The 23,304-nt window shown below is 38.0% G+C and overlaps 1 protein-coding gene across 1 annotated transcript; it reads right to left on the minus strand.

Annotated features, from left to right (window-relative positions):
- Nucleotides 14,951-18,217, minus strand: LOC109234495 (receptor-like protein kinase FERONIA). Its single transcript, XM_019400516.1, has 2 exons — nt 16,204-18,217; nt 14,951-15,938 (listed from the first exon to the last, which is right to left on the minus strand). The coding sequence occupies exons 1-2, from the start codon at nt 18,116-18,118 to the stop codon at nt 15,208-15,210; spliced, it is 2,646 nt and encodes an 881-aa protein (XP_019256061.1). The 5' UTR covers nt 18,119-18,217; the 3' UTR covers nt 14,951-15,207.

Consider the following 23,304-nt stretch of genomic DNA (forward strand, 5'->3'; position numbering starts at 1 on the left):
AAAGTAGAGGAGAACTCTGTGGAAAGGAACATTTGGAGAATAGGATGATTAAGGTCACCTTAATGGACACAGTTCAGAAATGCACAATGAAAAAATATTGAAAAAAAAAATTTGTAGAAAATCTGGAACTTTGTAAATATCTAGATTAATCTTTGCTCAGTATCATACTTAAATAGTATACTCACTGTGGCACCTGCTTGATGTGTATTAATATGACTCACTATCGATCTGATCTTAACTCTAACGAATTTTCTCTATTTTGGAAAGATTGAGGCTATGATCAAGAGGATTCTTAGTGAAGAACCTAGTTATCAGTACTGTTCATCTGAATACGAGAGGTATTTCTACACTCTACACAATTAGAATATATTAATATAAATTCAGTATGAAGCAGAGTCCTACTTGTAGTCAAAAACCTCATAAAAATCTATATTTACAATTTGAACCAGTTCCGTCTCTACTAGAATTCTCACGCACAACAAAATGACTAAATGTAGGGAAGCTTAACCGCACAATCAACTGAAAATTTCAGGTTATTGGACTTCTAAATTGACTGCAAAAAGCTACCGTTAATCATTAATTAATCTTCTCTCTTTAAAACCATCATCACAATCACTACCACTCTCATAATTTAAACCGGTCGAATTTCTTCTGCTCTCTATTCTTCTCTCTTCCAAACGACCCAATTCAAAAATCCTTTTCAAGGTAGCAAGATGTCTAACCCTCAAGATAACCCAGTACTCCTCCATAACCTACCCCTTCTGATTCCTCCACACCTCCTCACACCCAGCACTACCCCCAACCTAGAGAGGCGAGAAAGATGCTTGCTCGCAAAACATTGGCTACTGGTGCGCTTTCAAAGAAACTGAAGCACAATTGAACGGCTAGCCAAGCCCAAGACTCTGAAAAACTGAGATGATCCTTCAAAATCTACGAAGTGAGGGGAAAGAACTGGGGCCCTTCATATTCGAGAAGGTTCAAAATCCCCTTCTAAGGTAACGCCCCAGTTGGTTGAAAAATTATGGATAATAGGTTTTCTGGTTGGGTTTGTTATGAATGTGGAAACACCTGAGTCAAGAAGAAGAGGAGGTAAAAATAAAAAGTGAAAAAGAAAAAAGAGAGTGAGGGTGTGAGTAGTAATGTGAGAGGAAGAGGATAGAAGTCGCTGATTCTTCACCCACCTCTGAAATGGTATTTCGACCAGCTATTTGTGGGCCTGAGGATGAAGTGTATTCAAAAGTAGCAAGAAAACAGGGGGAAGTGGATCAGGGGAGGCTGCTAAAGGTTGGTTAATTTAAGTTCACATGCAGATGAACCGGTTCATCTATTGAGGAGACCCTAGCAGACCTCCTGAAGAAGTAGGTGCTAGTTACAACCCAGAAAAGGAGAACCCCAAACACCTAAACCTATGGTCCCATACTGCAAAGAATACAAAGAAAAGAAGGCTACTTCTCAACAACTGCTGAGACTCCTCTAGCCAAAAGAGAGGGCCACAAGAAGTATGTGAAGCAGAGTGAGAGTAACAAAGGCTATTGCAGAAAGCAAGAAGAAGAGGATGGATAAAGGGAAAGCTAAGGTTGCAGAACCTTCTGAGGCTGTTGATGTGGACGAGATGGAACAGGTCCATCAGGAAGAACACACAGCTGTGGAGGTTCAGACCCCCAAGCCCAAAAAGACAGACTTCTTCAAGAAGTCTTCATTTGTGTCTAAGACAGTTGAACCTTCATGGCCAAGAGACAAGGTCTGCTGTGAAAAGCCACGCAAGTGAAGTACTGAGGATGAAGATTGGAGTGATGAAGAAAGGTGTAATCTGACCATGAACAAATAAGCTGCCAAGTTTGGCGAAGAAAAATCTTGAAGGGTAGACTTTTGAAGGATTTGGTGGAACCAGGGATGGTCGATTGGTTTGATGCTCTAACTGCTCAGGGCTGGAAGGACATGGTCCTTCAGTTTGATGGGTAGTTAGCAAGTAATGAGATCATTGAATTCATGGCAAATGCAGAGGTCAAGGATGCAGAGTGACCAGCCTGGAGAAAGGGTTCAAGTGACCTTTGATGCAAAGGAGCTGGGTTAGATTCTTGACATTCCTTCTGAAGGGTATGATGACTACACAAGGCAAAGATGGTCAAGTCTGGACTCCCTTCCTACTGCCCTAGCAATCACCAGGAAATTCAGTGATGTCACAGAAGTGAATGAGGCCAAGAGTTGTGCATAAGAGTGAAATGAAGCCCTGCCACAAAGTCCTATTGAAAGTTGTCAACAAGTGCTTACTGCCTAGGCAGGAAAGAAGGCACATTGCTAACTATATGGACTTGGTTTTGATGGATGTCTTGAAAGTGAAAGGCAAATCAACTAGCCTGCATTTATTATTCAAGCTAGCTGGACAGGGTTATCAATGGCTCCAAGGCCCATGCCACCCTTATTGGTTTATTATGTACTACTGTTCTGGATAGTTGTAAGGTGCCACTGAAAAAGTGGAAGATGGCTGTCACACCTCCTTTTTTCTACCACCGGAAAGGGATATAGGGAGTTTTTTCAAATTTAAGTGACAATCGAAACGGGGATTATTTATATCAAATTCGATAGTCGCCACTTGGGATAATTTATGGTTTCCAAGTCACCGGTTTAAAATCCCGATCGAGGAAGTTGACTCTATTTACAGTCCGCGAAACACAAATCCGAGTTAAGGAATTCTGTTAACCCGGGAGAAGGTGTTAGGAATTTCCGGTTTCGTGGTTCTAGCACGGTTGCTTAACTATTAATAATTGGCCTAATTATCTGATTAATTACTATTTAAAAACCTACGTGCTTTTTTAACTTTCTAACGCTTTTTATGTTTATATAACAAATCACGACTGTCATACACTTACGAACCGCGTCCACATGAAATGCACCGCGACATACACATGTTTTAGTTTATTAATATTATTCAAAAAATTATGTAGGGTCACATGAAATGCACACCCGAATGAATTTAATATATCGCGACCATGCCACGGGAACCTGTTACCCATTGGCCACAATGATTTATTTAATCGCGCCCTAAAGCAAGCTACGATGTAATATCGTCCTACCAAGTCTAGAAAATGTTGGAAGCAGAACAGTTCCCGCAAAACAAATCAATGGCAACAAACCTACACCTTTTCCAGCCAAGGAATTCAAATGGACTCCAAAGAACGTCAAAATGCTTACAAATTTATAAGTCCATTTAAGATTCCAATCCAAGTAGTTCAAATATAAAATCATCTCAAAATATTATCGCATCCCGATAATGTTCAATGAACCAAACAACACAATTCCTTAATTGCTTAGTCCCCAAGAATAATGAATAGGTTGTGGCAAATTAAGTTAGGCATTCATGTCTGATTTCGGACCTTGGACTGTATGATTATTCAGATCAACCAGGAGTGTGAAAGCACAAATTTTCTTACTTCTAACTTTATCCTCTCAAATGTTTAATTCAAAAACAATTGGCAGTAACCCTATGCTGTTTAACAAACTAATGTCCCCTTCATTCCTTTAGGCATATAAGCCATGGTCTATGGTTTCACCGAGAAAGGTAACACAAGATAATTTAACCAACAGAACTATGATGAACAATTAATTTCAGTCCAAATCACGGCAAGAAAATATCGCGCTAAATGTTCAAAATGTCCACCACATAGGAAATAATAAAGAGGTCAGAGTGGACCTTTTGAAATGGCTGAAAATCACTTCAGAAAATTAACAAATGTATTAAAACCTCATGGAAAATAGAAGAACCAACTCGGAATTTGAAAGTGCGACAGAAAACAAACAGGACAAAAATAATCGAACCGGAACCGTGAACCTCGACTCCAAAAATTTGTCTGAGAAGCAACAGTACAAACGAGTAGGAACAGCGAGCCAAATCAGAAACGAACGAACGGACCTCAAACAGGAAACGAGAGCAACGATCTCAAACAGACCTTTTCCCTGACCAGAAACTGAATTCGAAAACTTGTTTTGAAGAGCTCAAGCTTTGAGGACTGTACTTGCAGCTTCTCTTCAGAAAAATGAGGGTCAGCTCTGTCCGTTGCTGCTGATGGCAGCGGTCGTCACTCGACGGTGACCAATTCCGGCGAGGCAACAACTCGAGTGAGGGAGATGGCAGAGGCGGATGATGAGGATGGTCGTGAGGCAGTGAGGTTTTGGAGATGAGCGGTCGCTGGTTGTGGTGATGGCTGGGCGACGTTGAGGATGATGAAGAAGGTTGCTCGTTGGTCTGGTCGTTTGAAGGTGGCTGACTGGAGATGGGGTCTCTCGCGCAGCTGGTTTTGTGAGTTCTAGGGTTGGGAATTTTTAGGTTGTCTTAAGTGCTGAAGAAAATGAAGTTCAGGGTGGGGGGTTTCTCTGATGAAAAACGGCTGGTCTCCTAAGGTTGAAGAAGAAAGGTCCTAGGGTTTCTTTTTTATTAGAAACGGCTCTCCTTTTTAGGTATTTTAGGGTTGCTTTTAAGTCTAAGTCTAGGGTTTTAGGGTATTGGGCTTGGGTTATTATGGGGTAGATCCGAATTGGGTTCTAATTTTGGGCTCTAAGACTCTTTAATTGTGGTCCAAAACCTTAGTTATCTCCCTTTAATATAAGATAAAAATACTACACAATGCAAAAACTAATTCTAATTAATTAAACTAAACTATATTAAAACATGAAACTATATTTTGTATTTTCAAGAATTAATAAAGATAAAATAAGGTACTATTTTTGTATTTTTTTTTTAATTTTATGGAAGGTACATAAACTAAAAGTAACTAGATAAAAATATCAATTAGCTAAATAAAAGAAAATATTTTTGAATTTTTCATTTTTGATAAAATAAAGTAAAAGAGTCAAAACTATTTAGAATAGCGACACTAAACCTAAACTAAATATCTACGCTAAAAATGTATAAAATCTTGGGGAGGGTCAAAAATTACATGTCTACAGCTACCCCTCTTTGATTGGGAACGCGAAGAGTTTTCAGACAAAGACCGACGAGACAGGTTTTTTGACCCGACCCTTTTTGGAGAGACCAAAAAAGCTAAAAGAAAGGAGAATGTGACCGAGACCCTGGTATCTAAGCATGCCTCCTACATTATCCTTGGCTGTAAAGGAATCAGGCCACGTGTTAGTTCAGAAGTAGGAAACAGTGATGGAGTATTCGAGGTGGAGAGCCGATTGAGGTGCGTCCCCGTCGAGGTTCCGGTCCGCGGTCCTGTTATTACATCAAAATCAAAAAATGAAAAGGACTAACTAAGCCCTATCAACTATGAGTTACAAGATTCCTATCTATAAGTCTTCTGAAGCTTGATCTTGAGTCTTGAATGGTTCTTCATACAGACTTTAGATTTTAACCTTGACGCTTGCTAGCTGCAGGTGCTAGTTCGTTCTTCTTCAGCTTTTTCAGATCAGGACCGGACATGTAGTGCTCGTGATTTCAACCATGTCTTGAGCAGTTCACATCTTTCTCTGCTTCTGCATTTTGGATTCACTTCCCTTTTTCTTTTTCTCTCTTTTTTTCATTTTATTCTGTATCAAGACTACTTCTGTTGGTCATCTTGGACTAATGACTCGCATTCTTGCCAGAGCTTCTACTACTTCTAACTTGAATTGAATTCTGAAATGACTTCCCTCATTCTCCGGGCGGGGCGCCTGCTAATGACCTAAAACTAGACATGAATTCTCTTGTTCTCCATGTGGGTGCCTGCAACTGACTTAAAACTCGAATGAATCCCCTTGTTCTCCAGGTGGGCTCCTGCAACTAAAACTTGAAATGAACTCCCTTATTTTCCAGGTGGGCGCCTGCAACTTAGACTTGAAATGAATTCCCTTGTTCTTCAGGTGGGCGCCTGATGCTGACTCAAAAATTTTTTGAAATTAGATTCCCTTTTTTTCCATGTGAGGCACCCTGATTCCAAAACTTGAAATGTATTCCCTTGTTTTCCAGGTGGGCGCCTGATGCCAAACTTGAAATGAATTCCCTTGTTCTCCAGGTGTGGCGACTGGATGCTAAAACTTGAAATGAATTCCCTTGTTCTCCAGTGTGGGCCGGTTGATGCTAAAACTTGAATGAAATTCCTTGTTCTCCAGGTGGGCGCCTGATGCTTAAACTTAGAAATGAATTCCCTTGTTCTCCAGTGTGGCGCCTGATGACTAAAACTTGAAATGATTTCCCTTGTGTTCTCCAGGTGGGCGCCTGATGCTAAAACTTGAAATGAATTCCCTTGTTTCCAGGTGGGACGCCTGATGCTTAAACTTGAAATGAAATTCCCTTGTTCTCCAGGTGGGCGCCTGATGCTAAACTTGAAATGAATTCCCTTGTTCTCCAGGTTGGGCCCTGATGCTTAAACGTTGAAATGAATTCCCTTGTTCTCCAGGTGGCGCCTGATGCACGAAACTTGAAATGAATTCCCTTGTACTGTAGGTGGGCGCCTTGATGCTAAAACTTGAAATGAATTCCCTTGTTCTCCAGGTGGGCGCCTGATGCTAAAACTTGAAATGAATTCCCTTGTTTTCCAGGTGGGCGCCTGCCATTACAACAAAACAGACAAAACAAAAGAAACTTTTCTGCCCCTTTTTGGTACCGGGAACATCTGTGAGTGTTAATTGAATCATGTCATCAAAAAGAGCTCTAAGAATATAAAAGCTAAATCCCATTATCCAGGAGGGCCCTGAAAATTAAAAATTAATTCCATCTTAAGAGTGAAAACTTTAAGGCTAAATTCTATTTCCTAAAGGTAAGACCTACGCTAAATCTTATTATCGGTGAAGGTCTTAAAAATTTAACTAAATCCCATTATCCAGGAGGGTCCTGAGAACTTTAAAATTAAATCCCACTATCCAGGAGGGTCCTGAAAATTTTAAATTAAGTCCCATTATCCAGGAGGGTCCTGAGAATTTTAAATTAAGTCCCATTATCCAGGAGGGTCCTGAGAATTTAAAATTAAGTCCCATTATCCAGGAGGGTCCTGAGAATTTACGATCGAACCTGTCTGGCGCACGCTTTCCTCACGGAGGGTTCCTCCAGAACACGAAATTCCTGCCCCTGTTTCAATCAAAGAAAACTTGTGAGTTCAAACATGGTAGTTGGTTTGTGGCCTTGACTTTGAGGGCGATTGCTCCTTCACTTGCCATGATAACTTTGATTTCAACTTGAAAGACCTTTCTTGTTTGTTGGCCAACCACTTTAAAATCACCCTTATCACAGAAAATATCTCTGATCCGTTCAAAACCAACACCCTCTATCTGTTGCATTGTTCATGAATTGACATATACCAAACCTTTGTATTTCACATGAATCCCAAAGCACGTTGATTGTTACCAACTCAGTGCGCATACTGTTCTTTCCTGATGTATGCCACTTTGATGTGCTAGCTAGATTCTGTTTTGTGCAATTGGAAAGCTGGTAGCAAATTTTGAAGTCATTTCTCACTTGTTCTGACCAAACAGACTCAGGAAGAGGAAGTAAACGAGACAAAAGGAACAGAGTAAAGGACAATGGAAAGAGATGATTCTTAACAAGAAAACTACAAAGTAGAAACTTATCAGATGTGGATACCAACTCTAATGACCATGACATGCACCTTTGGATTAAGTGGCCTAATCTATCAAGCAAGTCTAATGTTCAACTCTTGTTGTACCTCTAAGTCGTGAAACTGGGCTTCAATGCTCTGATTATCACGGTCCTTATTCGACTTGTAGTGCCCGAAGGGTTTTCACCATCAAGCCTCTCTCATTTTGTTCTTTCTCTCAACTTACCGTCGCCTTATGGTGCCTGTGAAGGTTTTCACCAATAAGACTCTCATTTTTTCTTTTCTTTTTTTTTCCTGCAGTTGATAAGGCATTAACCACGATAGAAATATCATATGCTCCTGGCATGTCTGACTCGACACTCTCAAAGATTATCTGGGAGGTCTTTTGGACTATAATGTGACTTTTGGACAGGGTTAGAAAGAAGGGATATCATGAAGGCTCAAAATAACTAAGACAACAGGGTTAATTTATCTACAACTTTTGGAATCCATTATAAAAACTTTGCCCCAATTTCTAAAATAAGGGAATTTGATTCTCTTTTTTTTTCTTTTTGAGATGGGATTTCTAAGAAAGACTGCTCCACTCTCGACTTCATGGGATTATGAAATATTTTATTTGGTGCGACCGAACCTTAAGGCTGCCTACGTATCTTGTGGTGACTCTTTTTTGTTGCTCTTTTTCTTTTCTTTCTTTTTTTTCCTTTTTTTCTTTTTTTTTCTTTCTTTTTCTCTCTTTTTTTCTTTTTGATTTTTTTTTTGGACTAAACTTTCTAAAACAAACCTTATAGGGGCATGATTTTTTTGATATATATTTTTTAATGACTCTAACTTGATTCCAAAAGAGGTGAGGTCAAAGAAATCAGCACAGGCTCAAAGGGGTGTCAAAGGGTATAAAATATTTGGATAGCTGAAAGAGGGCCTCCCAATCTCGAAGAATACCAAGTATAACATTTGCAACCTGAAGATGAAAAATGAAGATCGTGCATAGCATTTCGTTTGCAGCATCTGCATTGGTATCACAGATATGCCTTCCACCTTTCATTAGTGCCTTGTCAAGCACAGAGCTCTTTTTGGGTGATTTCTTCTTCAAATCGATGTGCTCCGTCAGTATGGAGCAAACTCCCTTGGCTTTATGTTGTAACTTGAGATGCACTTGAACTCAAAGTTGCTTGCTTCAAATCGTCTGGGACGCACTTTCTTGTAACAAATTCTTGTCTTCCTCTTAACTTCCCAAACCATCTGCCCCAGTTTCACACAGTTCGGGCTTTAAATGATCTCTAAATGTCCAAATCTGTACTTATTTCCCTCAAGTGTCTCTATCATCTTCAAAATTGTTTCATTGCTTCATGATTAAACTAAGTTTTAAGACCATGCCTAGAATTATGTGCGCATGTCATGTCACTAGAGCCAGCATAAAAATAACTATAAAAGGAAAAGAGAACTAAACAAAAAATGACTAGAAATAACAGAAAATAGAAAATTGCATTAGACAGACGGTGAAAGGGTTTGAACAACAAAACAAGCAAAATAAATTGGGGTTACAACCCTGTAACAAACCTAGACAACACTAAACGAGTTACTACGACTAAACGAACTAGGCAAAATAAAAGGATGGAAGGGTTTGAGTCACAAGAAAATATCTGGATTACAACCCTGAAATAACCCGGACAACAGAAATGACAACAAAATAAACCACCAAGACTCCCCCTCGGTTAACCAAGAAAGGAGCGTCTTTCCAATTACCAAGCTCGACATCTTAGCCACTGAGTTCCACATCAATATCACTGGGACCTTTACCAACTTCAATCACATTGTCTTCACCAAGTGGCTCATTGACTCCTTTGACCAACCCTTCATCATTGCAAACCATCCCAACTATTTGTGCGTTGTCATGTACCTGTAGAGGATTATGTGTGACACTTGGGGTATTACTGCCTTAGACCACAATTATTCCTTCCTGAATCATTCTTTATATTTCCCTTTTCAAAGCACGACAATCTTCAACATTGTGCCCCTGGCCATTGGAATGGTATTCACACCTTTTAGCAGGGTCAAAGCTTCTCGCACGTGGGTCTATATAATTTAGAGGAATGGGTGAAATCATGTCGTAATGCTTTAATTTCTCAAACAATCTTGCATAGGACTCTTCTATTGGTGTAAAATTATCCTTCAACCTTTGTTCCCTTCTACACCCTTAGCTTGAATGTGGGTTATAGGGAACTTGAAAATTTTGTGGAGGCTGGTGGGGATTCTGCGGTGCTCGTGCTCGCATTTTGGAGTGACCCAGTGGTTGGACAGATGGACGGACGTTGTTCGGAGGATAATACTGGGGTGGATTATGTGGAGCTCAGGGATATTTATGGGGTCAGTATTGAGGCTGAAAGCGTTTAGCAAGAATGCCCACTGGATCCTGTCGTTGGCGGGGCTCAGCAATATCCTTTCTATCAATCGGGGGAATGACCTGAGCAACTTGTTCGTTCCATCTGAGCCAAAACTCCCTAAAACTTCCCTCGGGTTTCTTTTCCATTTGAGATCGGGAGAAGCGGTCTGGGATAATGTCTACATTGTACTGATAGTGCCGAACAAAATCTTGAGCCATGTCACCCCATGCATGCCACTTACTGATATCTTGACGAGTATACCACTCCAAGGCTTCCCCACTCAAACTATGACTTAAATACGCCATCAATAATTTGTCCTTCCCACCGGCGCCTCTCATCTTACTGCAATAGCCTCTCAAATGGGCCGCGGGATCTCCATGTCCGTCATACAAATCAAACTTTGGCATCTTAAAACCAGCAGGCAGTTGGATGTCAGGAAACAAGCACAAGTCTTTGTGAGACATGCTTATCTGGCTCCCTATCCCTTGCATATGTCTTAAAGACTGCTCTAAGATTTTCACCTTCCTGGATATCTCATCTTGCTCCACTGTCTTAGCAGGCTTTTCAGTTTCACCGAGAATCGTTGTAAGGTGCCACTGAAAAATTGGGAGATGGCTGTCACACCTCCTTTTTCTACCACCAGAAAGGGATATAGGGAGTTTTTCCAATTTAAGTGACAATCGAAACAGGATTATTTATATCAAATTTAGAGTCGCCACTTGGGATAATTTATGGTGTCCCAAGTCATCGGTTTAAAATCCCGAATCAAGGAAGTTGACTCTGTTTACAGTCCGCGAAACACAGAAATTCGGGTAAGGAATTCTGTTAACCCGGGAGAAGGTGTTAGGCATTCCCGGGTTCCGTGGTTCTAGCACGGTCGCTTAACTATTAATAATTGGCCTAATTATCTGATTAATTACTCCTTTAAAACATACATGCATTTTTAACTTTCTAACCGCTTTTAATGTTTATAGAACAAATCACGACTGTCATACACTTACGAACCGCGTCACATGAAATGCACCTGCGACTTACGACATGTTTATTTTTATTAATATTATTCAAAAATATGGTAGGGTCACATGAAATGCACACCCGAATGAAATTTATATATCGCGACCATGCCACGGGAACTGTACCCATGGCCACGATGATTTATTTAATCGCGCCTAAAGAAAGCTACGATGTAATTATCGTCCTACCAAGTCTAGAAAATGTTGGAAGCAGAACAGTTCCCGCAAACAAATCAATGACAACAAACCCACACCTTTTCCAACCAAGGAATTCAAATGGAATCCAAAGAACGTCAAATGCTTACAAATTGATATGTCCATTTCAGATTCAATCCAAGTAGTTCAAATATAAATCATCTCAAATATTATCACATCCCGATAATGTTCAATGAACCAAACAACACAATCCCTTAATTGTTCAGTCCCCAAGAATAATGAATAGGTTGTGGCAATTAAGTTAGGCATTCATGTCTGATTTCGGACCTTGGGACTGTATGGTTATTCAGATCAACCAGGAGTGTGAAAGCACAAGTTTGCTACTTCTAACTTTATCCTCTCAAATGTTTAATTCAAAATAATTGGTAATACCCTATGCTGTTTAACAAACTAATGTCCCCTTCATTCCTTGTAGCATATAAGCCATGGTCTACGGCTTCACCGAGAAGGTAACACAAGATAATTAAACCAACAGAACTATGATGAACAATTAATTTCAGTCAAATCACGGCAAGAAAATATCACGCTAACATGTTCAAAATTTCACCACATAGGAAATAATAAAGAGGTCAGAGTGGACCTTTTGAAATGGCTGAAAATCACTTCAGAAAATTAACCAAATGCATTAAACCTCATGACAAACAGATAGAACCGGCATCGGAATTTGAAAGTGCGACAGAACACGAACAGGACAATAATAATCAAAACCGGAACCGTGAACCTCGACTCCAAAAATTTATCTAAGAAGCAACAGTACAAATGAGTAGGAACAGCGAGCCAAATCAGAACGAAGAACGGACCTCAAACGGAAACGAGAGCAACGATCTCAAACAGACCTCTCCCTGACCAGAAATTGAATTCGAAAACTTGTTTTGAAGAGCTCAAGCTTTGAGGACTGTACTTGCAGCTGCTCTTCAGAAAAATGAGGGTCAGCTCTGTCCGTTGCTGCTGATGGCAGCGTCGTCACTCGACGGTGACCAATTCCGGGTAGGCAACAACTCGAGTGAGGGAGATGGCAGAGGCGGGTGATGAGGATGGTCGTGAGGCAGTGAGGTTTTGGAGATGAGCGGTCGCTGGTGTGAAGTGATGGCTGGGCGACGTGAGGATGATAAAGAAGGTTGCTCGTTGGTCTGGTCGTTTGAAGGTGGCTGACTGGAGATGGGTTCTTCGCCGGCGGCTGGTTTTGTGAGTTCTAGGGTTGGGAATTTTAGGTTGTCTTAAGTGCTGAAGAAAATGAAGTTCAGGGTGGGGGGGTTTTCTCTGATGAAAAACGGCTGGTCTCCTAAGGTTGAAGAAGAAAGGTCCTAGGGTTTTTTTTTATTAGAAACGGCTCTCTCTTTTTAGGTATTTTAGGGTTGCTTTTAAGTCTAAGTCTAGGGTTTTGGGGGTGTTGGGCTTGGGTTATTATGGGGTAGATCCGAATTGGGTTCTAATTTTGGGCTCTAAGACTCTTATAATTGTGGTCCAAAACCTTAGTTATCTCCCTTTAATATAAGATAAAAATACTACACAATGCAAAAACTAATTCGAATTAATTAAACTAAACTATATTAAAACATGAAACTATATTTTGTATTTTCAAGATTATATAAAGATAAAAATAAGGTACTATTTTTGTATTTTTTATTTTTATTTTATGAAAGGTACATAAACTACAAGTAACTAGATAAAATATCAATTAGCTAAATAAAAGAAAATATTTTTGTAATTTTTTATTTTTGTGATAAAATAAAGTAAAAGAGTCAAGCTATTTAGAATAGCGACACTAAACCTAAACTAAATATCTACGCTAAAAATGTATAAAATCTTGGGGAGGGTCAAAAATTACATGTCTACAATGGCCACAAGCAAAGACCATTTTGGAATCAACACTCTGATTGCTTGTGACTATGAGGTGACTGCCGTTCCCAGTGAACCTGGTTCATCTTAGAAGACACCTATAAATAGCAAAGTCAGAGCTCTGGTGCAGGAGAGTGGGGCAAAGGATGCTGAGACAGCTTGGTTGAAGGCTCGTTTAGCAGAGGTGAAATCTGAGAGAGATGTTTTCAGAACTAAGCTCACAAAGGAAAAGGAGAAGAATGATGGCATTCTTCAAAATATGTTGAACCTTCTTCAAGCCAAAACCCAACCCTCCAGCTCTTCCAAGCCTTAAGATCTTTAGCCTTCATTCTCTGAACCTTGTCTAGACCTTTCAGTGACCCAGATTAGGGATTTTTCTTGTTTGACTGTTTTATTTCTTTTTGTGGACTGTCGTAGCATCATATTCTCTATCCATGAAGTATGTTGTTTTCGCTCTTGTTGACTGTTTATATTTCCTTGATAGTTTGATTATGTTTGGTTGATTACTGATGATTAATCCATGATTGCACTTGCAGTTTCCCCAGTGGCCATGAGTAATTTTTATAATTCTGGAAATCACACTGTGTTTATGCAACTTTTCGATGATGCCAAAAGGGGGAAGAGATATTGTGCTTTATATTCTGAATAAGTGATGTTTATAACCTAATGAACCTTGTCCTTGATGATAAGAAAAAAAAATCTAACTTTGCATTGATGAATAAGATGAGTTCTGACAGGGCCTAAGTGAGTGGAAAGCACAGAGTTTGTCATCATCAAAAAGGGGAAATTTGTTGGCCCAAGTAAAGGTGAGTTTTGAAGACTGACAAAGGAACTCAGATATGGACCAGGTCCATCCTAGTGAAACACAGATATGGTCAACTCAAGCATGGGAGATGCACTTGAAGGAGATAAACCTCACTTACCAGAAGTGATATCTCCTGATCCTGATCGAAAAGGTTGCATATTGGATAAGGAGAAAGACTCCTTACTCAAAGAGAACACGGCTTAAGAGATGGATAGAGTTAGAGGTTGAGATCAAGTAGAACTCTTCCACCAAAGCAGAGTAGCATTAGTATTCTAGCCAATCTCTATTTACTAACTCCATAAATATCAGTGTTGTTCTCTTTTACAGGTAACGCACATAAGCAGAAGTTAAACGTAAATTAAGAGCAAAATAGCAAGGCGATTTCGCAAGCAATTTGTGTGTGATTCAAGCGTGCAAACCTGAAGCTACTTGAACCAGATAGAAGAACCAGTTCCAAGTGTCTGTCTTTTATTCTAGTTCAATTGTAGTAGGTAATTTTCATATTGTACCCTTCAACTTATCTAGAAGCAATTGTACTATGTACTCAGAGTTTTCAAGTTAGAGTTAACTTGAAGTTGTCGCAACAGTTGAGGCTGTGTGCCACAACGGGATTAGAGTTAATCCTAGGTTTACAAAAGAGTTTTTGTAAATGCAGTTTTTGGCTCAATGATTTTAGTGGAGAGCTTGGGAAAATCCTACTGGAAAGCAGGTCGTGGTTTTTTCACCTTTTGAGCCAGGTGTTTTCCACGTAAAATTTTTGTGTTCTTTAATTTATGTACCTATTATCCCGCAACAGTAGCAGTTGGAACACATAGAAGAACCAGGTCCTTCTATAATCAAGTTAAGCGAAAAATTGGGTACCACACAAATCACCCCTCTGGTGTGATATTGAAGTATAAAACATCACGGGGTAAATGCAAAACAAACAAAACGAAGAAGAAAAGTAGAAGTTCACTTTTTTACTACTGGGCCATGATATAGCAACCTTTCTTGTCCCCATTCATTTTCACGTTGTTTCCTTTTCTTGATTTGATTTATTTTCTTCTGCTTAAAGTCTTCTCCGTATGGCAGTATGCCAGATATATACTTCAGATCACCTAGCTTTATTAACTCGACATTAGTCGTTTATTCAAAAATTAATGGAACTTTATTCTACCCAAGAAAAAATAGTAAAACTTTATAGTAGCTATGTACTTCCAAAATATTCGCTACAATTCAGTGATATTATAAGGAAATTAATTCAGAAAAATAAGGAGCTAATATTTAACTTATCATACTGTTTGTTGCAATTTCATCGACCAGATGGATTCAGGATCTCACTACTTTTCGAGTTGGATACTAACTTGATCACCTGAACCTGAAAAAAGCCTCATCTTCAAGAAGAACGTGCTAACATGTAACTTATCGCGCTAGTCATAACAATCTCATCGGCCTGATGGATTTCGAATCTCAGAGAAAATGGTGTCGCTCTTCAATTTTTCACTACTACTAGTCATGGAGGTACCACTGCTTGTCAACTTGCCTCCAACTTCACCTGAACCTGAAAAAGCCTCACTTTCATCTGTCGATGTATTGGTTTGATCATTCAAAATCAAGAGGAGAGACGGGCTAGCCGGGTAACTGTACCCTTCCACTGTGTGACCTCTATTATCTGCAGCTTCTTGAAGTTGTAATGCAAATTCTAAAGTCCACACAATATCACTCATTGGTGGCCTTTGGACCCCTTGATCCTTCAAACAACTATATGCTACTTCTGCAAACTTGCTTAAACACTCTGGTGCAATTTGTCCTTCCAAACAAGGATCAATTATCTGATCAAGATTCCCTTTTCTATAGCACCTACAAGCCCAATCAGCCAAATTCACTTGGCCTTTTGGCAAGTTTTGAATTATTGCTGGCCTAGCGCACAACACTTCAAATAGTACCACTCCAAAGGAATACACATCTGATTTTTCTGTCAATTGTTGTCGCTTGTAGTATTCAGGATCTAAGTACCCAAAACTTCCTTTTACTGCCGTGCTAACGTGAGTAATATCTGTCCCACCAAGTGGACCTACTTTGGACAATCCAAAATCTGACACCTTGGCGACCCATTTATCGTCCAATAAAATGTTAGTCGACTTGACATCTCGGTGAATGATCGTGTGCTTTGTACCTATTAAATTAGTTTCAGAGTCATAAACTTTATCTGCTACAATAATAAATTAAAAGCTAACATTAAACCACTATACTTTACCAAATATAACAACAAAGTAACTAATTTTACCCACTAATAACCACAAAACCTATCAATCATCTTGGTGATTTTACTCTTAAAGTGGATTAAATTCAGTTACTTCAACATGAAAAATAATAGCTTTTACGAGTTTACTTTTATAATTATAAAGTTTAGTGACGATACATGATAATTAACCATATACCTGTATGGAGATAACACAATCCTTTTGCTGCGCCAATACAAATCTCAAGGCGTTTCTTCCATGGAAGAGGAACATTATTAGATCTGTACAAGTGATGACGTAGGGTTCCATGAGTCATGTAATCATAAACCAAGATCATCTCATAGTTATCATCACAATAACCAATCAAGGACACCAGATGCAAATGCCTTAGCTTCGATAGCATCTCAATCTCTGTTTGGAACTCGCGAGCTCCTTGCTTTGACGAAGGATTCAGTCTCTTGACTGCAACAATGGTTGTACCATTGTCTATGTACCCTTTATACACATTACCAAAACCTCCATAGCCTATCACAAAATTGTCATCAAAATTGCCTGTTGCGGCTTTAATCTCATCTAATAAAAAGTGTCTGCACAAATCGGACGGTAGCGTTGATGAACCTGAGCGGCCGGTCTTTTGAGTTGACTCCGACGTAATTGACATACACGATGTCTTTGTAACGCTTCCACCGGAATCTTTCCCACTTTTCCGTCGCCGGAAAATAAAAAACCCCAGAATTGAGAAAACAGCTAATGCGCTAATCACACCTGCAATGACATAAATAACAGTATGCGATGATTTTTTCTCTTTTTTGATTGGTGGTGAATTGATCGGAACTTGTAAGTGCAATTCAGGATTTGGCACAGCCAGATTTCCAATTGTGTCATTCAATTTGAAAATTTCTAAGCCATTTAAGATAGCATTAGCATAGGCAGCTTTTGTTTCCATGTTAGGGCGCAATTCAAGCCATACATCTTCCTTGCTTCGCCGGCCATCTGTGTCTCTCACATACACCACGTAGTCTCTATAAACCGGGACTCCCGAGCCGCCGCTCCATAGTATCACATCAGCCAATTTCTCTGCCGTTTGGTTTCCAATGGATATATCAAAAACCCGATAATTCGCATCCTTAATTTCCAGCTGAAACTCACAAAAATGGAGCCTGAACAGATAGTAGAACCCAGAATCCAATGGGAATATCCAATCCAGGCTTTGGCTGTAATTGGCCATTGTCCTAGAGGTTGTGTAAACTATGGTTGGCGCAGTATAAGCCGGGGTTTGAGAAGTGTAAGAGATGTTGACATCTAAATGTGGAGTTTGAAAACCAAGTCCAACAACAAAATTCTGATCTGCAGCCCACATACGATACATCCCTGTATCCTCTTTGCTTGAAACCAAATTGCCTCCCACGTTCAGTCTGTACAAAGTTTCAAGAGCAGTGCTATTATTGATGTAATAAAAATTATTCTGCCCCTGTACCAATTTGATGCCGTATTCGTCTCCGCGGATGTAAAGATCAGTTGGCATGGAAACAATCTCAATCCCATTAACAAAAGCATAAGAGTTTGGTGAAGGAGAAAAAGTAATATTTAGTCTCTGACTTTCATCAACATTGATGACGTATTCTTTTCGAATTGCTTGACTAGACTCATCATCGTCACTAGCAGAGGCAGTGAGGAAAGCGCTGAAGTTACTCAAGAGAGTGACATGATTAGCAGTAACAGAGAAAAAGGATTCAGATTTATTGAAGCGGCCGTCAGAGTAATCGGCTGGGTGAAAATAGAGACGAAGGAATTTGGTGCCAGGGGAAACAGGGAAAGTGTAGGTGAACTGAGATTTGAAAATACGAGCATTCATATAAGGGACTGTAGTGACAGAGCCTTGTTCAGAAGCTACGGCTGGTGTGGATATGGCTGCAAAGTTGGATGGTAAGAGATTTGTGATGTGGATATCAGTATTCCATAGACGGTCATCTTCGTCTGTGGCGTCTGATGATGCGCCACAGTTGAGCAAGAAATGGACGGTGGCATTGTACTGTGATGGCGTAACAGAAACAGTAGCAACCGCAAAACTTAATAATAGCAGAAAGGAAAACAGAGCAATGGTAGTTGCCATGGTGTTGTTATGAATTGAATTTTTGTATTTGTGTATAGAGATATTATATGATCAGAGTCGAACAGATAGAGAGACTAGAGAGCAATGGCCAAGACTTGTGTGTTTGACTCTTAAGTCATTTCAGTTTAATTTCTAATTTTCTATGGTTGAAAGCCGACGTTGACCGAGACCGTCTCCTTAGTCATTGGTCGTTTTATTTACTTTATTATACTCACTAGTTATGTACAAAAAGAAAGTAGCTTTAAATTGGAGTGATAGAGTAATTTTGACGTTGTCTGTATGTATACCAATATTCTTGTTTAATTCACCTTGATTACGGTACTGGCTAGATTAAACCCCTTTCTATTTCATCATATTATAAGAGAAGTTTAAAATATTCGTTATGTTATGAAATAATAAAAGAAGAAGAAGAGTATTAGTAGAGAGAGAATTCTTATTGATTATTGGGATGAATTACAATAGAATAGAACCCTCTATTTATAGGGAGAGGGTGACTTAGCCACCAAGCAATGAACCCTAGAATCTCTCTAAATATAGACATTCACCATAAATAGAACTCTATTTATAACACTCCCCCTTGAATGTCTATTCAACAGATAATGTGCCTCGTTAAAATCTTAACTAAAATAAAACCCAATGGGAAAAAAATTCTAGAGAAGGAAAAAGAGTACACATATCTAACAATACGCCTTTTGGTTGCCTCGTTAAAAACCTTGCAAGGAAAACCCAGTGGGACAAAACCTTGTAAGGGAAAAAGAGTACAACGCGTATTAACTCCCCCTTATGAGAGCATCACTTCACATCCTTAAGCATTTGCATTCCAATCTTGTGCACCATCTTCAAAAGATCTTTGGTAGATATTTGATAAACAAATCAGCCATATTAACTTGAATGAATATATTGCACCTTGAAATAATCATTCTTGATAGAGATGTAATGTCTTCATATAATATCGTGGAATGACTTTTCAATATCTCCATAGAGGTATTCTCGCTATCACATTATCATGCTTATAGTTATAGCAAGATACATATGTGCACAAATTGCATTTAGGATATGGTACTTCAGGACCAAGAATTGTATATGCTTTAAGCGATTTAAATCCTTCAAGGATTGCCATATAAGTTAAGTCATATAAGTCATATAATAGACTTTAGATGCATATCAAATTTCCATGTCATGCTAGACATATAAGATATCGAAAACTGATTGCACATATCATTGACTTTATACTTTCAAGTGTTTGAACTATATGTTCAAAACTACATGTCTTTCATATGAAACCAAATTCTACTTGAATTGTTTCTCCAGACTTAAGATCCTCATATATATTTAGCGCTATTATAGATGTCGTCGACAAACATTTTATATCGGTTCCAACCTCCTTATTTTTCATAAAGACATAACATAGAGATCTCTTCATTCATATATTCAGGTACCTGAATCTCTCATGAGATTTTATGAAGTGTTATGTCATGTGATCTTCTAGATCACTTGCCTCCTTTATTATGATCATTTTGATCATTTGCTCATCTTCTTTATCAAGAAGTTTATTTGAAACCGATCGTCTATACGCTTTAAGCTTACCATAGACTTTGTCCTTCTAGGACTTAATAGGAGCATTTGCAATGAGAATATAGTTACTTTCTTTGGGTCAGCAAATGCGTCCGGCATGCTTTGCAATATATTGCAGATGAATTATCCTTTATGAACTTCAAGTTCATATTATCTTATTCGAGGATCGAGATGTATAAATAATAATTCATTCCATGTAACTTTTTCTCAACTGTTTATCATGTCTCCCCCTCATGTTAGAAAAACTAAATTGGTACCTCAACTTTGAGAATCCACCTTTGTGCGTTATGGTGTTAATCAAAATCTACACCGCACATCAATAATAATAAGATGGAATTATTTGGTTCCTGACCCTGAACCACTTGTGAGGGGAGAAAATAATATACTTTGGTATATAACGTATATCAAACTGATATAGATAACTTTGTTCTCATAAGCAATTGTTTGGCTATTAAGTAGAGGCACTTAATAAATCATTTTNAAATTATGCTCGAAATTAAATTATTGAGCAAGTTACCTCGCAAAACACCATGTTGCGGGTTATTAATAATCGCACATGTAACCATCTCATAGGTGCATCTTATGTGGTATACATGGCAGGTGAATGGGCCCATATTCACCTTTGATATTTCCAGCATTCATGGGATCCAATCCCAATTTTAGTTGATCTATTAATTGATGAGAACAAGCAATGTAAGAGAATTTGTAATGAACTTTCTAGTTCTTTAATATTTACCCATGTGAATTCTCTTTTATTTTTGCACATCATACTTAAATTGATATGGGTAAACCAATTATGCCAACTGAATAAATTATCAATATTGATAAACTTCAGATTTACACCATGACGTGTGCAATTATCAATAAACTCCAAGTTTATTATGATATGGGTTTTTATATCAATAAACTTCTCTTTATTGTGGCATTCTTTTATTTGTGTAGTACAAACTGGAGAATAAAGCGGGTAGCTTTTTACATACATATTACCCCGCTACAAGTTGTAGTAATAGAAGATATTAAATATTTCCTTTATTTATAGTCTCAATATAATCAACCGCTTTCGCATATACTTTGGAAACTGAATAAGTTTCTTTGAAACTTACTAAAACACAATACCTTATTGGTAATCAATTGTATTTCTCCAAAATAGTATAATTGACTCTTGCAGAGTTCTCAATTAATTTTGTAGTACCACATATTCATCAACATCCATATGGTGAATATCTCTTTAAAGAGAAAGTTATACCATTATAGTCATGGTCAAAATTATATGCAAGATCTGTTTCTTGCATTACCGTTGTCTTTTAACAATCACAATGCCAAAATATTTTGGCGTACAATAGGTACGTGACCAATGACCATTCATGTCATAATAATGACATTATTTTCTTATATCATCTCAAACCTCCTTTTAGAGGTGAGTGCGGTATATTCACTACCACTAGCACGTTCATATTCTTTGAAGAATGAATATGTATTCATAAATCAGATATTGTCACATTCGCATCATGAACGGACCATAATCATCTATATGTGCTTTATAAAATCTCATGTCAAATCGATGACAAATATTTTCACAAGTGGGGGATTATTTTGAGAATCCTTATTATTCTCATTATCACAATGATGACGGTTATAATTTCGTCTATTGCCACGTCCACATCCATTGATACATTCATAGTGATAATTTTGTCCTCTTTCAGACTTATCACATACTGCTATCACATTCTCTTAAGGGAATGAGAATGGAGCAAATTCAATGGGACGGGTTTCCACTTTTTGTGCCCATAATCATACATGAATTTGATCATGGCAAGACATAGAAATTTTTACCACTTCAGGTGGTTATAATTTCTTACAAACTCCATTAGAGTTATAATCAAACTTTCTTGTCTTTGCTTGTATATAACATCAAATTATAGAATTTCAAGAATTTAAAAGAGAAAAATAAAGTAAAATACTTACCTTAAATCCAGAATTTAATCATGAAGGAAGTTCATGGAATAATTGACAATCATTATGCTCAATCCCAAAGCTTCTACTCAATTGGTTAGAGTCTCGTGCTGATAACGTGTTATGAAACAATAAAAGAAGAAGAAGAGTATTACAGAGAAAAGTAGAGAGAGAGAATTCTTATTGATTTAGGATGAGTTACAATGGAATAGAACCCTCTATTTATAGGGAAAAAGTGACTTAGCCACCAAGTAATAAACCCTAAAATCTCTCTAAATATAGACATTCACCATAAATAGAACTCTATTTATAACACGTTAACTAATTTAGCTCTCATTTTCTTTTCATTGCTTTTAGCCATCGTGGACGTCTATTCTTACAGCATGTAACATGGAATGATGTTTGGGACCAAAAATTAATACTCAAGTTGCACTTTTGGATTGTAGTAGCTAGGTGTATAATCTTGACTCTTCTTCCTCTGATTTTTATTTTTTATTTTTTATTTTTTCTTTTTTGGTGATATAGTTAAGTGTCAGGTGATATAAAATAAATATCTTTTACATGTAATTAGTTAGTTAATTTGGTTTATGTAGTTTAATTGGCAGATTTAAATTCCACGTATAGTCCAATTATTTAACTGCAATACTATTCTCTTTTAGACATTTGGTTATTCAGGGGTTACAACATACTTTCCTGCAGCTAGTATTTATGCTAAATTAATAAATTTACTACATGTGTTACAAATTAAAATAAGGATACATATTACTTAATCATGGTGCTTGGTGCAAATACAGAATGCGGATAATTTTGGTTCCAGTTCTGTTTCTCCCTGGAGAAGGTCCTCTCTAGTTTCTCCATACACGTAATTTAGATTGGATCAAAATGATAAGATTTCACTGAAAATCACAGTATTGCTCCTAGCTAAACATAGAGAATACTAAGTATATTCTGATTTTGGTGTCCGCACTCAATGATTATTCTGAGTTTTACGTTGAGATATACTCCACAGTAAGTCATTGCTTAATTCTAAGCTAAGTCTTCTTTAAGCTTTACTTATACCAGAAAAACAAAATAGAAACCATGTGCAAGAGAGAGATTCTGCTATGCAACTATGCTGTTTAAAAATGATGTTTTCTATAAGGAATAAAAGGTTACGAACGACTCATCAGAGTGTCGATTGTATCTCTTCTACAATGGATTTCTCGCAGTTCTAAATTATAAGCATAGTCATAGTTCTTCTTGCTAATTAATGTAGTATTAATTTTTTGGAACACTTTTCACTGTTGAAGTATGAAAACAGGCATCATTCTCACCATCCGTAAGAAAAAAAAATCATCTTCATACCGACCAAAAGATATCATCCTTAGTGTGTAGTGTGTACTCAACACAAATACACAATGAGATGGTACTTTAGTAAATATTGATAAATCAACGTTTATTTGAAATTTCGATGAACAGAACTGAGCGACATCACAAGAAGGATTCTTCTACCTTGCGTGAGAAGGTTTCTGGTTCGAATTTCAATGGAGACAAAAAATATTACTCCCTCTGTTTCAAATTAAATGAGGTACTTTCCTTTTTAGTCTGTTCCAAAATAAATACATATTTCTAAATTTGGAAATAATTCAACTTTAAACTCTTTATTTTATCCATTTTAC

Source organism: Nicotiana attenuata, chromosome 11 (genome assembly GCF_001879085.1).
Source record: "Nicotiana attenuata strain UT chromosome 11, NIATTr2, whole genome shotgun sequence".
In the NCBI taxonomy this organism is placed as follows: Eukaryota; Viridiplantae; Streptophyta; class Magnoliopsida; order Solanales; family Solanaceae; genus Nicotiana; species Nicotiana attenuata.